The sequence below is a fragment of the Mobula hypostoma genome, chromosome 9 (assembly GCF_963921235.1).
Source record: "Mobula hypostoma chromosome 9, sMobHyp1.1, whole genome shotgun sequence".
Taxonomy (NCBI): Eukaryota; Metazoa; Chordata; class Chondrichthyes; order Myliobatiformes; family Myliobatidae; genus Mobula; species Mobula hypostoma.
Window position 1 is genome coordinate 44,721,185 of NC_086105.1, and position 12,706 is coordinate 44,733,890.

Below are 12,706 nucleotides of genomic sequence, written 5' to 3' on the forward strand. Positions count from 1 at the left end.
TGTGATCTAAGTTACTTAGGCCGTGGAATGATCGTTGGTGTCTGATGGAGTGAGTTGATTATCTCAGAAACTGCTGATCTCCTGGGATTTTCACACACAACCGTCTCTAGAGTTTACGGAGAATGGTCTAAAATAACACAAAAACATCCAGTGAGTGGAATGGCCAGACTGATTCAAGCTAACAGGAAGGTGATAGTAATTCAAATAACCACTCATTACAACAGTGGTGTGCAGAAGAACGTCTCTGAGCACACGACATGTTGAACCTTGAAGTGGGTTGGCTGCGGCAACAGAAGCCCATATCACGTACCATTCCTGTGGCCACTTTATTAAGTATACTCCTGTACCTAATAAAGTGGCCATTAAGTGCATAATGTTTATTGAAACTTCTTGTTCATCATTTTAAAATTCATCAGCTCTATTACCCTAATTCATTTAAACTATTACCTCTCTTCAATCTTACTGCTGGGATATATGTTTCTTGGACTTAAATTTCAGTTGCCGGATGTCTGCCCTTTCCACTAGCTTGTCTATATCATTTGAAGTCTATTATCATGCTTCTCTGGGTTCCAGATTTTGTGTCATCTGCAAACACTGAAATTGTGCCCAGCATATTCAAGTCTAATTCATAATGGTCCTGGCACTAAACTTAGGAAACAACACAATACACTTCACTCCATTCCAAAGATCAATTACTACACACCCCTCACAATATTCTGTCACATTGCTACTTCTCCATCTGTCGTGTTGGTGTTTATCTTCATGACAAGCCTATTAAGCAACACATCAAATACCCTTTGAAAGTACATATACACCATCTGCATTTCTCAAGCTACTTATACAAGATTTGCCTTTAGCAAGTCGAAGAGAACTTTCCATAATCAGTCCACATTTATCCAACTACCTGATGAGCAGTAACTAAATTTCTTATTTCTATAGTTGTCCCTACCTCCAAAGTTAAACTGCCAGACCTGCGGTCACTGGAATGATGCTGCTTTGGTTTCTGGCAATGGCATTGTCCACCGTTAAATTGAGAGCACACTCAGTGTAGCAGCTAATGGAAGAGAAACGCTGCTCTGTTATTAGGGCCTATTTTACTAATGCAAGGCTCTGGGGAAAGACCAGAGAAATACAATTCATTGCATAGATCTTTCAAAGACATAGCATGGATACAAATAAACCGAATGGGTTCCTTCTAGAAATAAGATATGACTAAACAGCATTATCAATGTGTGTTCAAATACTGGAACAGTAAATAACAAGGCACAAAATTAGTTCCATAAAGTGTATTCCGTAAGCTAAATTAGTTTCATAGGGTTCATTCCTGACCTTGTGTGATGCACATGTGCAGTTTGCCCATTCTGATCCTGTTTTAATTCTGATTCTCCTTATGACCATGTGAGTTTGGTCCCAGGTGATAAAGATGAGCGGGTTGGTGGGTTAATCGAGCAGCATAAAGTGCTCGTAGGGTGTAGATGACTGGAATAATCTGATGGGAGTCAACACAAATGTGGGGAGAATTTTAAAAAAGCGATTAAAAATAGGATTAGTGTAAATGCGTGCTTAATGGTGGATGTGAGCTTGGTAGGCCAAACAGGCTGTTTCCATGCTCTTTCTCTCATTAGTCTGTGACTGGCTGTTTATTCACCATATAACTGACAGATCCATGAGTGCTTGGTGATGGGATTTTAAATATGTTAAAATAATTGTTTATTGAGTGTCTTATGTTAGCTGAATATGATTCCATTTGCCTTTGTTTCTATCTAATGAATCTTGTTAAATGATTTTATTGTTATAAATATTGTTATTATCAACCTTTTATCCTTTCCATCCTAGGATCTTCTTGAATAAGGCTGCATTTGGTCTAAATGGTGTCGTGGCCTCTATTTGCTAACCCAACTCTGCAGATGGACTTTGCCTCAATCAGTCATCAGCTTGTAAAAAGAACAATTCCAGATGCCCTTGACAGTGCTTTCTTCTTGCTAGTCAGCTTCCCTACATTTTTATTCCATTTTGCAAGCAAGATATTTTCGTGCCACTGTTAATAAAGTGAAAATATTCTTTTCACTGTGTCACTATGTTCGTGTAGCTACTAGAATTTAATGGGCATCTTTCTTACAGGATAAACTTTGCAAGTCCTGTATTGGTGGTAAGGCTTTGCTTACAACCAACTGATGTTGCAAAATGGTTCCTATCTAAATCAATGCACAGTAAAAACAGAAGCAATGTATGATTGTTCAATGTTTGAAAAGTGGCTCCTCACATTTATCCTACTATATATTGCCTATATTCAGTGATTGTTTAAACTGTGCAGGAAAAAGAATAATTGCCAAACAGAATTAAATGTTTGACTTCACTGCTCGAGTCTTAATCAGATTGAGGGAATCATTTGCTCTCTATAGAACTCATCAAATTTAAATTTCATTTCATTGGGCCATAGGCTCTATTCTACCTGATTACTATCCAGCAATTAATATAAAGATCCATTCCCCCCCATTACTTTCAACTTACAATGAAAAATATTTTGTGTTTGATAAAACCAACAAAACTGAATTCTCTTTTATTTTCCAAAGAGGCATGTAGGAACAAAAAAAATCTATGTATATTGTCCCGTCACAATATTGTCAGAAGATTAACGTCATCACCCCACCGCCCTTCAGTGAAATTATATTGTGTGTTTCCAGCTGTCATTATACAGAATTTGTGCATATTCCACTGACCTTCCACTGAAATTGTGACCAAAGAATGCAGAGATTTTCTGTATTGTGTTGTGTGTCTTAATAAGAAATTGTTGTTTTTTGTAAACAACTACATCTAATGTTGGGAAAAAGTTTCTTGATTATACTTTGTGATTGCGTCACTTAACTCAGATCTTGCTGTAAGTAGAAATTTATAGGAGCTTAGAGTTGTTGCGGCGGTGGTGGTCCAAAACAGTCGGTATCCAATCACTTGTCCTTTATAGATCCTGCCTGAAATTCATTTCTGTTGGATTTATATATATATCCAGGAATATAACAGGCAGCACTATCACTACAAGTTTCTGTGTTCTGGACGATAGCATTATACATTGACTGAATAGCTAATTGAAATGTCACGGTCATCCATACTTTGTTCAGGTTTTCAACAGTTGAATCAAATTGGAGACTTGTCAGCTTTCCCACGGGACCTTAAGATCAGATTGACAGGCTCAGTTTATCTTTGATATTCCCAGAGCTTTTTTTCTTAAGTCCATGATCATCCTGTGTTTAACTTCTCCATATTACATTCTAGTCCCACCTTTTGCTAATCCTTTCTTCTCATGCAAAATGGTACTGTACTCTATTTTTTAAATTAGTTATGAGGTGGTTCTCAGCTTGGAGGTCACTTAATATATAGTTTGTAAATAATGGGGATTCCAGCTCAGGATTCAAACATACGTTTTATTTTGATTAAAAGATACTGTAAATCACAAGGCTTCAAATCTTTCTCAGAATTGTCCCCTGTCATCCCACCTCCTGCTTCCAGAGACATAACAGAAAGCTGTTTGCATATGTCATGGTTTCTGTGTGAACAGGATTTTCTGTGACATTGCCTCCACCAGAGCGGAAGCCTCTCTAAATAATTTCTCTTCCAATCAATACCATTATGACTCACTCCCATTAAACATTTTTCCCATCGTTTCTCTCCAAAGTTATGGACACAGTTGTCATACAGTAGTCCAATAATAAAGCACATTGACTTGTATTATTTGTAATCATCTTCTATTATCTAATGAAATTCAATATTGTAATTGTGATCTACATAAAAATATGTCTGATGACCCCTAGTAATGTCTTGACATTCCTAAGCACTCCAATCAATCGGCAATATAGTACTTCGATACTCAACTGCGTCTGTTCAGTGGACAAGCCTCTCGTTTTCAGATGACTTTCTAAATGAAATGTTAAAAATAAGAACTAAATGAATGGGGAGCAATCTGACCAACAAAAAGTCATCCTCCAAAACACATTCTCCTGAACCTGAGAGTCAGATAACGTGTCCAATGCAGTAATTCACTCTTGAACTGGTGGCACAATACCAGAGACCCAGGTTCAATCCTGACTTTGGGTGCCAGCGATGTGAGGCTTGCACATTGTCCTATATGACAGCATGACTTTCCTACCATATCTTAAAGATGTGGGTTGATCGGTAAATGGCCACAATTAAATTGCCCCTAGCATGTAAGTGAGTGGTTATGAGAAGACTGGGAGAATACGAAAGGGATAGTGTAAATGGTTGTACGATGGTTGGTGTGGGCTTGGTACGTTGAGGATCTGTTTCCATGCTATATCGCTCTGATTCATGGGCATGAATGAAATACTATTAACAATTGCTGCTTTGGGTGTTTTTGGAAAAATAGCTTTGCCCTAACAAACAATTTTGACTTTTCAAATTAAAACAAGTAATATAAATAATAAAAATTTCTAAAGTTTTAACATAAAAATAACCAATAATGTTGATAATGTCAGGATCCTGAAAGTCAATTAGACTGCTTCTATGGGAAGAGAAACAGATTCAATGTTTCAGGTGAAAGACGACAGTGGAGGTGATATCTCTGATAGAGTAAACCAGGCAGTTGCAAAATGCAGAGCAGATTAGGCTGAGCATGTGCTTCACTCCCAGAGAAAAGAAAGGAAAAAAGGTGTGTGTGTGGGGGGGGGGGGGATTAAACATAATTGAGCTAATATTACAGATGAGTGATACAGTCAAGAGTAATCAAGTTACCTGAAGTTGTAGAATTGCCTTCCTGTTCTGCGTTTTGCAACTCCTACATTCTTTGTTTTCTCTGGCTAACTATTTCTATTTACTAACTGACTTGATTACCTTGACTACGGCTTATCCACACTACTGTTTTCCCCATGAGAGACATTTCCCCTCCTTCACTCTCCTTAACAAGCTTCTTTTGTCTCCTTCCCTGTACTGACGAAGGACCTCTGACCTGGAACATTAACTCAGTCTCTGGTCTCACTGAAGTAGCCCGACTGATGAGAAAATAAATAATACCCTGCACCAGTCATGTAATGAACGAGACATAAGGCACTTCTCTTGCTTTCAGAGCTGCCTGTGCACTCCCACCAACCCCCCCCCCCCCACCTGCTGAAAGAAATGAGTCCCAAGATTAAAGGGAAGCGAACCAAAACACGGCTGAAGTTGGCCACCTCAAATCGCCAAGCGATTTTGTTTTAAGGTTGGTTCTTATGAGTGAGGGAAGTACCTTTTTTTAATCAAATGTAACGCAACATGATTGTAGATTGAATTGTGAGGATAACAGCAGAGAACGTCTCCACACATTTTAGATCTTAAAGATTATTGTAGTAATGTTATTTCTATCTTTATAATAGATTTCATAGAAAATATATTTTTAAATATTCTCTGATAGGGAAATTATCTAGAAAGGATAATTAAATTTTATTAAAAAAAGATTTATAGCAGAATAAAATATTGTATTTAATTGCTGTTAACTGAATTTGCAAATTAAGTTGTTCTTTACAAAATAAAGTTCTTCAGTCACATTGGAGGGGGAGGTTTGTTAGAGTCTCATCTTGTGCCACAGGCTGCAACTGTGTTTGGACAGTGCCTGTGCATTTCCATACATGGTATCAGTTAAGCAATGGCAAAGAGAGAAAGGCATTTGTGTGAGAAATATCCTAAAGTGAATTCACAATGGGCCCGGCATTTACCTCAAAAGCTGAGGATGTTTGAGAAACTGTCCACTGCCTTTTCTTCCCTCTACCAACAGCCATCAATCATAAGACAATGAAGCACTTCCCGTTCTAAAAATATTAATGCTGTGAACTTTTATAATTCCTGAAATAATTGGACATGGTATTTGTACTGTGTGTTCAAGCTAAGCTGATTTTCTTTGTCAGTTGTCAAATAGGTAAATGTTGGTCTTGCAACTGCTGAATAAATTATGCTTTATTAATTACTTATGCATAAGTATCATTACACTGACTGTTCACAGAGTAAGAAAATGTTCACCTTACCAACTGAGGAACAAATAAATCTGGTTTGTCTTCCTTCACAGCTATGGTTCAGTCACAGCACCTTCACCTCAGAATCCAGGGGTTGTGGGTTCAAAGCTCTTCGAGAGATTTGTGAACGTGATTGGGAGTGTTACCCTGATGCAGTTTATAGCAGTGGTGTATTATCAGAGTTGTCACACAAACGAGGCTTTAAAGGTCCCTCAATATACTGAACAAAAATGGGGAGGTTTCCCATTTCACACAACTACCCACCACCCTTTCCCTCTCCATCCTCACACTCACACCAACTCCATCCAGCTGCCCAGTATCCCAGGACAACGTTTACCACTCACGTAATGATTAACATTACTGGCTTCCCAGTGGAATGGCAACCTTTTACCTCAGCTGTTCTTTCCTGCAACATCCCCATATTCTCTGAGTTCCTTACAATGCAGTTCTGGATGAAGGGAGAAAAGAAACAAAGGAGATAAATGTGATTTTAGGGCTTGGACAGGAGTGTTCCTTAGAAGATGGTATGGAACTAAAGGGAGGGATGTAGCAGGTATAATGATGGTCTCAATGTTGGCGATAAATCAACAGGTTTGTTTTCAGCATTTTCAGCCGAGCTTACACAATTGCCAGGGGTAGAGAATTCAAAAGTTCACCTTCCCTAAATTGAAGAAATCTTGATTTACAGTATCTCGGTCCAAGTTGGCCTCCTTATTCTCAAACTGGTCTCAGAGTCAGAATCAGGTTTATCATCACTGTCTTATATAACATGAAATGTGTTGCTTTGTGGCAGCACTACAATGCAAGGACGTAAAATTACTAAAAATGATTAAATACATAAATAGTGCAAAATGAAAAGGAATAATGCGGTTGATTGGGCTTATGGATCGTATAGAAATCTTATATCAGAGGGGAAGAAGCTTTTCCTGAATTGCTGAGTGTGTGTCTTCGGCCTTCTGTACCTCCTCCGTGATGGCAATAATACAAAGAGGGCACGTCCCAGAAGGTGAGGGTCCTTAATGATGGATTTCCCTTCTTGAGGCATTTCCTCTTGAAGATGTTCCTGATAGCTGGGAAGTTTGTGCCTGTAGTTGAGCTGGCTGAGTGTACAACCTTCTACAGGAGGGTCCACAGACCCCTTAGTTAATGGTAGAGGTCCATGGCATAACAAAGGTTGGGAACCCCTGCTCCACAACCTTGTGATCCTGTGCATTGGAGCCTCCACACCAGGCTCTGATGTGACCAGGCAGGTGTTCTCCACTGTACATCTACAGAAATTAGCAACTATCTGTGGTGACACAGCAAATCTCCTCAAACTCCTACTGAAGTCGAGCCTTCTTTGTGATTGCATCAATGAGTTGGGCCCAGGACAGATCCTCTGGGATGATGATACCCAGGAACTTAAAGTTGCTAACCTTTCCACTGCTGACCCCTCAACTAGGACATGTTCGCCTGACTTCCCCTTCCTGAAGTCCACAATCATTCCCTTGGTCTTGTGATATTGAGTGCAAAGTTGTTATTCTGACACCACTCAATCAGCCTTTCTCACTCCTGTTGAGGGTTGTAAACTCAGCCAGCCTCCACATCGCCATCTGAGATTTTACCAACAGTGATTTCATCTGTGAATTAATCAATGATGTTTGAGCTGTGCTTAGCAGTCGTTAGTCAGGGGGAAATATCGTCCCTGCACCTAGCCTACCCAGCCCATTAAGAATTTGTAAGTTTCTATAAAATTTCCTTACAGTTTACTCAAGTCTAAAGAATAAATTCCCACTTAATCTCCTGTCATACCTATATGTTGAATTTCAGTGACTGAAAGCACATTTAGTCTTTACTGAACATTATCACAACCCAATCTTTCATCATCTCCACCGAAGTGGCTTGCCTGTCATCTTTACACATTACATTCCATCTGCCATGGTCTTACCTACACTCACAGCTTAACTATATTCTCCGAAGACTCTCTATGCTTTCCTCTGTTCTCACAACTTGAGTAGCAATGAACAAGTTAAGACAAATTGCCTATTTCCATACTATATGATTCTTTATCACAGTTAAACAAATCATTGATATCATTTGCAAATAGCCCAGGCACCAGTGCAGCCTGTCAACCTGTGAAGGAGCTAATTATTCCTACTGTCTGCTTTCTGCCCAATGGCCAATTCTTAATCCATGTCAGTACATTACACCCATTTTCATACTCTATAAACATGTTAACCAACCTTTCTGAACCCCTGAGAATGCAATCTGAAAGAACTCCTACAACTTAGTCAAGTGTGATTTCCCCTTCATAGATCCACGTTAGCTCTGCTTCACTCCTATTATTTTTCCAAGGAGTTCCATAATTACATCCTTTGTTTTGCATTCTGGTAATTTATCTACCACAGATGTTAAGCTAACAGGCCTGTTTTCTATCTCCATTCTTTCCCAAATAGTAATGTCACGTTTGCTGTTATCCAGTCCACAAATTCTACAAATTACAGAAACTTGGGAGGTGATAACCAGAGCATCTAGTATCTGAAGCCATCTCCTTCAAAGCTTCTATCAGTGCACCATCTTTTGGGCATCAAATCTAACAAAGGCCTGGTTGGTTGATTACAGTATTCCATGTTAATGTTGGTTATGTGGTTGCCTGCAAATCAGGTGTACATGCTCATAGTGTCCATTTTTATACCTATGGAATGAACACAGAGTGGTGGCCACATACAGAAATCATGTGCAGTTCCTGGGCTAGTATAGGCTCATTTATGGGACTGGCATATTTGGTGAACACCCGTTCCAAATACATACAGGCTTTCATAACCTCAAATCATTCTGACTGCATGGATTTCAAGTAAATGTTGCTTAATCTCATTGTAGAATTTGAAAAGAGGTCTTCAATTACTTCTTGTTAATTACAATTTATTGTGCTAAATGCAATTAACATAGATTTTTCTAATTTCTGGTAATGTTTCCCCTTCCTCCTCTCTCTTTTCCATTTCTCATTCTGGTTCCACTCTCAACCCTTCTCTTCTCACCTATCATCTCCCTCTGGTGCCCGTCCTCCTTCCATCTGTTCTCTCCTATCCTATTCCTCTGTCTTCAGCCCTTTACCTTTTCCGTCTATCCCCTCCCAACTTCTTACTCAATTCCCCCTCTCCAACCATTCTCCTTCCCCCCCCCCCACCTATCACCTGCCAGTTTGTACTCTTCCACTCCCCCACCTTCTTATTCAGGTTTATGCCCCCATCCTTCTCGGTCCAAAACGTTGACCATTTATTCCCCTCCATAGATGCTGCTTGACTTAACACACATCAAAGTTGCTGGTGAACGCAGCAGGCCAGGCAGCATCTCTAGGAAGAGGTACAGTCGACTGCACCTCTTCCTAGAGATGCTGCCTGGCCTGCTGCGTTCACCAGCAACTTTGATGTGTGTTACTTGAATTTCCAGCATCTGCAGAATTCCTGTTGTTTGCTGCTTCACTTGCTGAGTTTCTCCAGCACTTGGTGTGTGTTCTTCAACTATCTGCAGGTTTCTTAGGAATCCACTGAAGAAGAGTTCATTGGGGTCGCCTCAGAGCTGTAACAATTGCTGAGGTGAAGATTTCTCTGGAAATGAATGTGGTTTTAGTATTGCTTGTATATACTAATAAGGAATTGCAGTATGCAGTCAATTAGCCTCAGTGTTGTTGAACTGGATAAACTAGTTTTGGTTGTAAGATAATAGGCATCTGGTAGAGAATATTCTCACTCTAACCAGGTTTTTCTTGTTGCATTAAAGCACTTTGTTAGTTTGTTAACATTTTGTTAGTTTAAATCTTCAAGTATCTTCACAAGTGAAATGACATGAGACTGAGTATTCTATTAGCGTTTGACTGAGTTTCCAATTTGTGAAGCAGAGGAGTGCAAGCACAGGGCCTCTTTCATAGAAGGTGGAGAGACAAGAGTGCAGGTGCTGCAATCTGGAGCGACACACAAAAGGCTGAAGGACGTCAGCAGGTCAGGCAGTATCTATGGAGAGTAATGAACAGTCAACATTTCGGGTCAAGTGGACTGGACTTGGACAGATGAAGGGTCCTGACCGCAAACGGCAACCGTCCACTGCCCTCCATGGAGTGCTGCCTGGACAGATGGAGGGTCCTGACCGAAAATGGCAACCATCCACTGCCCCACTGCCCTCCATAGAGTGCTGCCTGGACAGATGGAGGGTCCTGACCGAAAATGGCAACCATCCACTGCCCCACTGCCCTCCATAGAGTGCTGCCTGGACAGATGAAGGGTCCTGACCAAAAACGGCAACTGTCCACTGCCCTCCATAGAGTGCTGCCTGGCCTGCTGCATTCCTCCAGAGTTTTACGCATTCCTCTTCCATAAAAGCCTATGAAGGAGGGGGGAAGGACTCTCTGGCTAGGAGAAGCAAGCCCTGAGAGTCTTTCTGGAGAGGCATCAGAGAAAAGAAAAGCTTCAGAGAGATCAAGGAAGGATATTTTAACCTGCCACATTCACATAAATGTCTATTGTGACTTTTAAGAAGATCTGTTCCAGCAATGTGACCTGGCTGCAAGAGCTCAGAGACTCAGTGCTGGAACTTAAGAGAAATTCAGGGACTTTGGAGATGAAAGAGAGGTTGAAAGTGGGCTGTAGTGTGTTAGAAGGGTGGTCAAATATTTATTTTTGAGGTCGGACAACAGCAAACAATTTGATAGAGCAACGGAGAGAATTGTTAAGAATGTCACGTAACAGCAATTTCGTAGGAATAGAATAAAGGAAGCAGGGGGTGGGTGTCACAAACAAAATGAGCTCAGGTCAGGCATGAAGAGAACAGGAGAGAGAAGAGATAAATATGAATTGAGGAATAGGAAAGAAGGGTTCATGAGAGAATGGTACGGGATAAAGATATGAAAAAGATTATCTCAATCTTAATGAGATGTGTATAATTTATGTTTAATGTGTTTCTTGTGGATGCTACTGAAATGATGCTATGTGCCTGTGATGCTGTTGTATGTTTTTCAGTGCATCTGTGAATGAGACAATAAACTCAACTTTGACCTTATCTATGGAGGGAAATGGACAATCAACATTTTGGGTTGTTCAGTAAGCAACTCAAGAATATTCAACATGACATCACATATTTGCCAGAATTATTTGCAAAGTTTAATAAAATCAATCTTCAATTGCAAGGGAATGAGGTGGATCGCATCAAAGTCAAATCAGTTGTCACCACATTTCTCAAACAAGAGAAAACCTTCAACTGTACTTTTGTCCACAGATGCTGCCTGGCCTGCTGAGTTCCTCCAGCATTTTATGTGTGTCTCCACATTTCTGTCCAAGTTAACCCTTTGGCCATTGTGACCTTTTTCAATTTCCAAGCCTCTCCGAGATGGAACAGCAAAAAAGAATAGCAGATGATGATATTCAAGTGTACTGTGCCCACCTAGGTGAACTGCATAAAGACATCTTAGAGTGATTTCAGGATCTTCTGTCGATCCAAATGCAGATTGGGTAATAAATCAGAATCAGAATCAGGTTTATTATCACCGGCATGTGACGTGAAATTTTTTAACTTAGCAGCAGCAGTTCAATGCGATGCGTAATATAGAAGGGAAAAAAACAAAATTATAATCATACATAAATCAATTACAGTATACGTATATTGAATACATTTAAAATCATGCAAAAACAGAAATACTATATAATTTAAAAAGTGAGGTAGTGTCCAAGGGTTCAATATCCATTTAGAAATCAGATGGCAGAGGGGAAAAAGCTATTCCTGAATTGCTGAGTGTGTGCCTTCAGGCTTCTGTATCTCCTACCTGATGGTAACAGTGAGAAAAGGGCATGCCCTGGGTGCTGGGGGTCCTTAATAATGGATGCTGCCTTTCTGAGACACCACTCCTTGAAGATGTCCTGGGTACTTTGTAGGCTAGTACCCAAGGTGGAGCTGACTAGATTTACAACCCTCTACAGCTTCTTTCAGTCCCGTGCAGTAGCAACCCCCACCCCGCCCGCCATACCAGACCGTGATGCAGCCTGTCAGAATGCTCTCCACGGTACATCTATAGAAGTCTTTGAGTGTATTTGTTGACATACCAAATCTCTTCAAACTTCTAATGAAGTATAGCACTGTCTTGCCTTCTTAATAACTGCATCGATATGTTGGGACCAGGTTAGATCCTCAGAGATCTTGACACCCAGGAACTTGAAACTGCTCACTCTCTCCACTTCTGATCCCTTTATATGGACTGGTATGTATTCCTTCATCTTACCCTTCTTGAAGTCCACAATCAGCTCTTTCGTCTTACTGACGTTGAGTGCCAGGTTGTTGAACAGTTATAATATGGAATTAACAGGATGGATGGAGGAGGAACTGATGTTGCTACAAAATGACTGAACTGAAGCCAAGGTTGAAAAGTCTTATCGAGACTTGGTGGTTACAGAAAGAAATCTCTGCATGTTACCCTGCACTGTGGAAAAAGGTCTATACTGTATTGCCTTTCCAACATCATATTTTATGGACGCAAACAACAGGAGTTCTGCAGATGCTGGAAATTCAAGCAACATACATCAAAGTTGCTGGTGAACGCAGCAGGCCAAGCAGCATCTATAGGAAGAGGCGCAGTTTATGGAGCACAGTTTCAGTGCAGTCATTCAACTTCTTTCAACACATCGAAACAGACTGCAAACTACTGAATGTGGGAATCAGAGACTCCTTCGGAATGACACTCAGTATGATAT

The 12,706-nt window shown here is 40.3% G+C and overlaps 1 protein-coding gene across 1 annotated transcript in view; it reads left to right on the forward strand.

Moving 5' to 3' along the window:
• LOC134351692 (sortilin-like) overlaps nucleotides 1-4,721 on the forward strand; it is a 118,147-nt gene extending 113,426 nt beyond the window's left edge. The window contains exon 21 of the mRNA XM_063058203.1: nucleotides 1,837-4,721. Within this exon, the coding sequence (XP_062914273.1) occupies nucleotides 1,837-1,851 (15 nt within the window). The 3' untranslated portion in view covers nucleotides 1,852-4,721. The remainder of the gene's footprint in view (nucleotides 1-1,836) is intronic.
• Nucleotides 4,722-12,706: the final 7,985 nt, after the last annotated feature.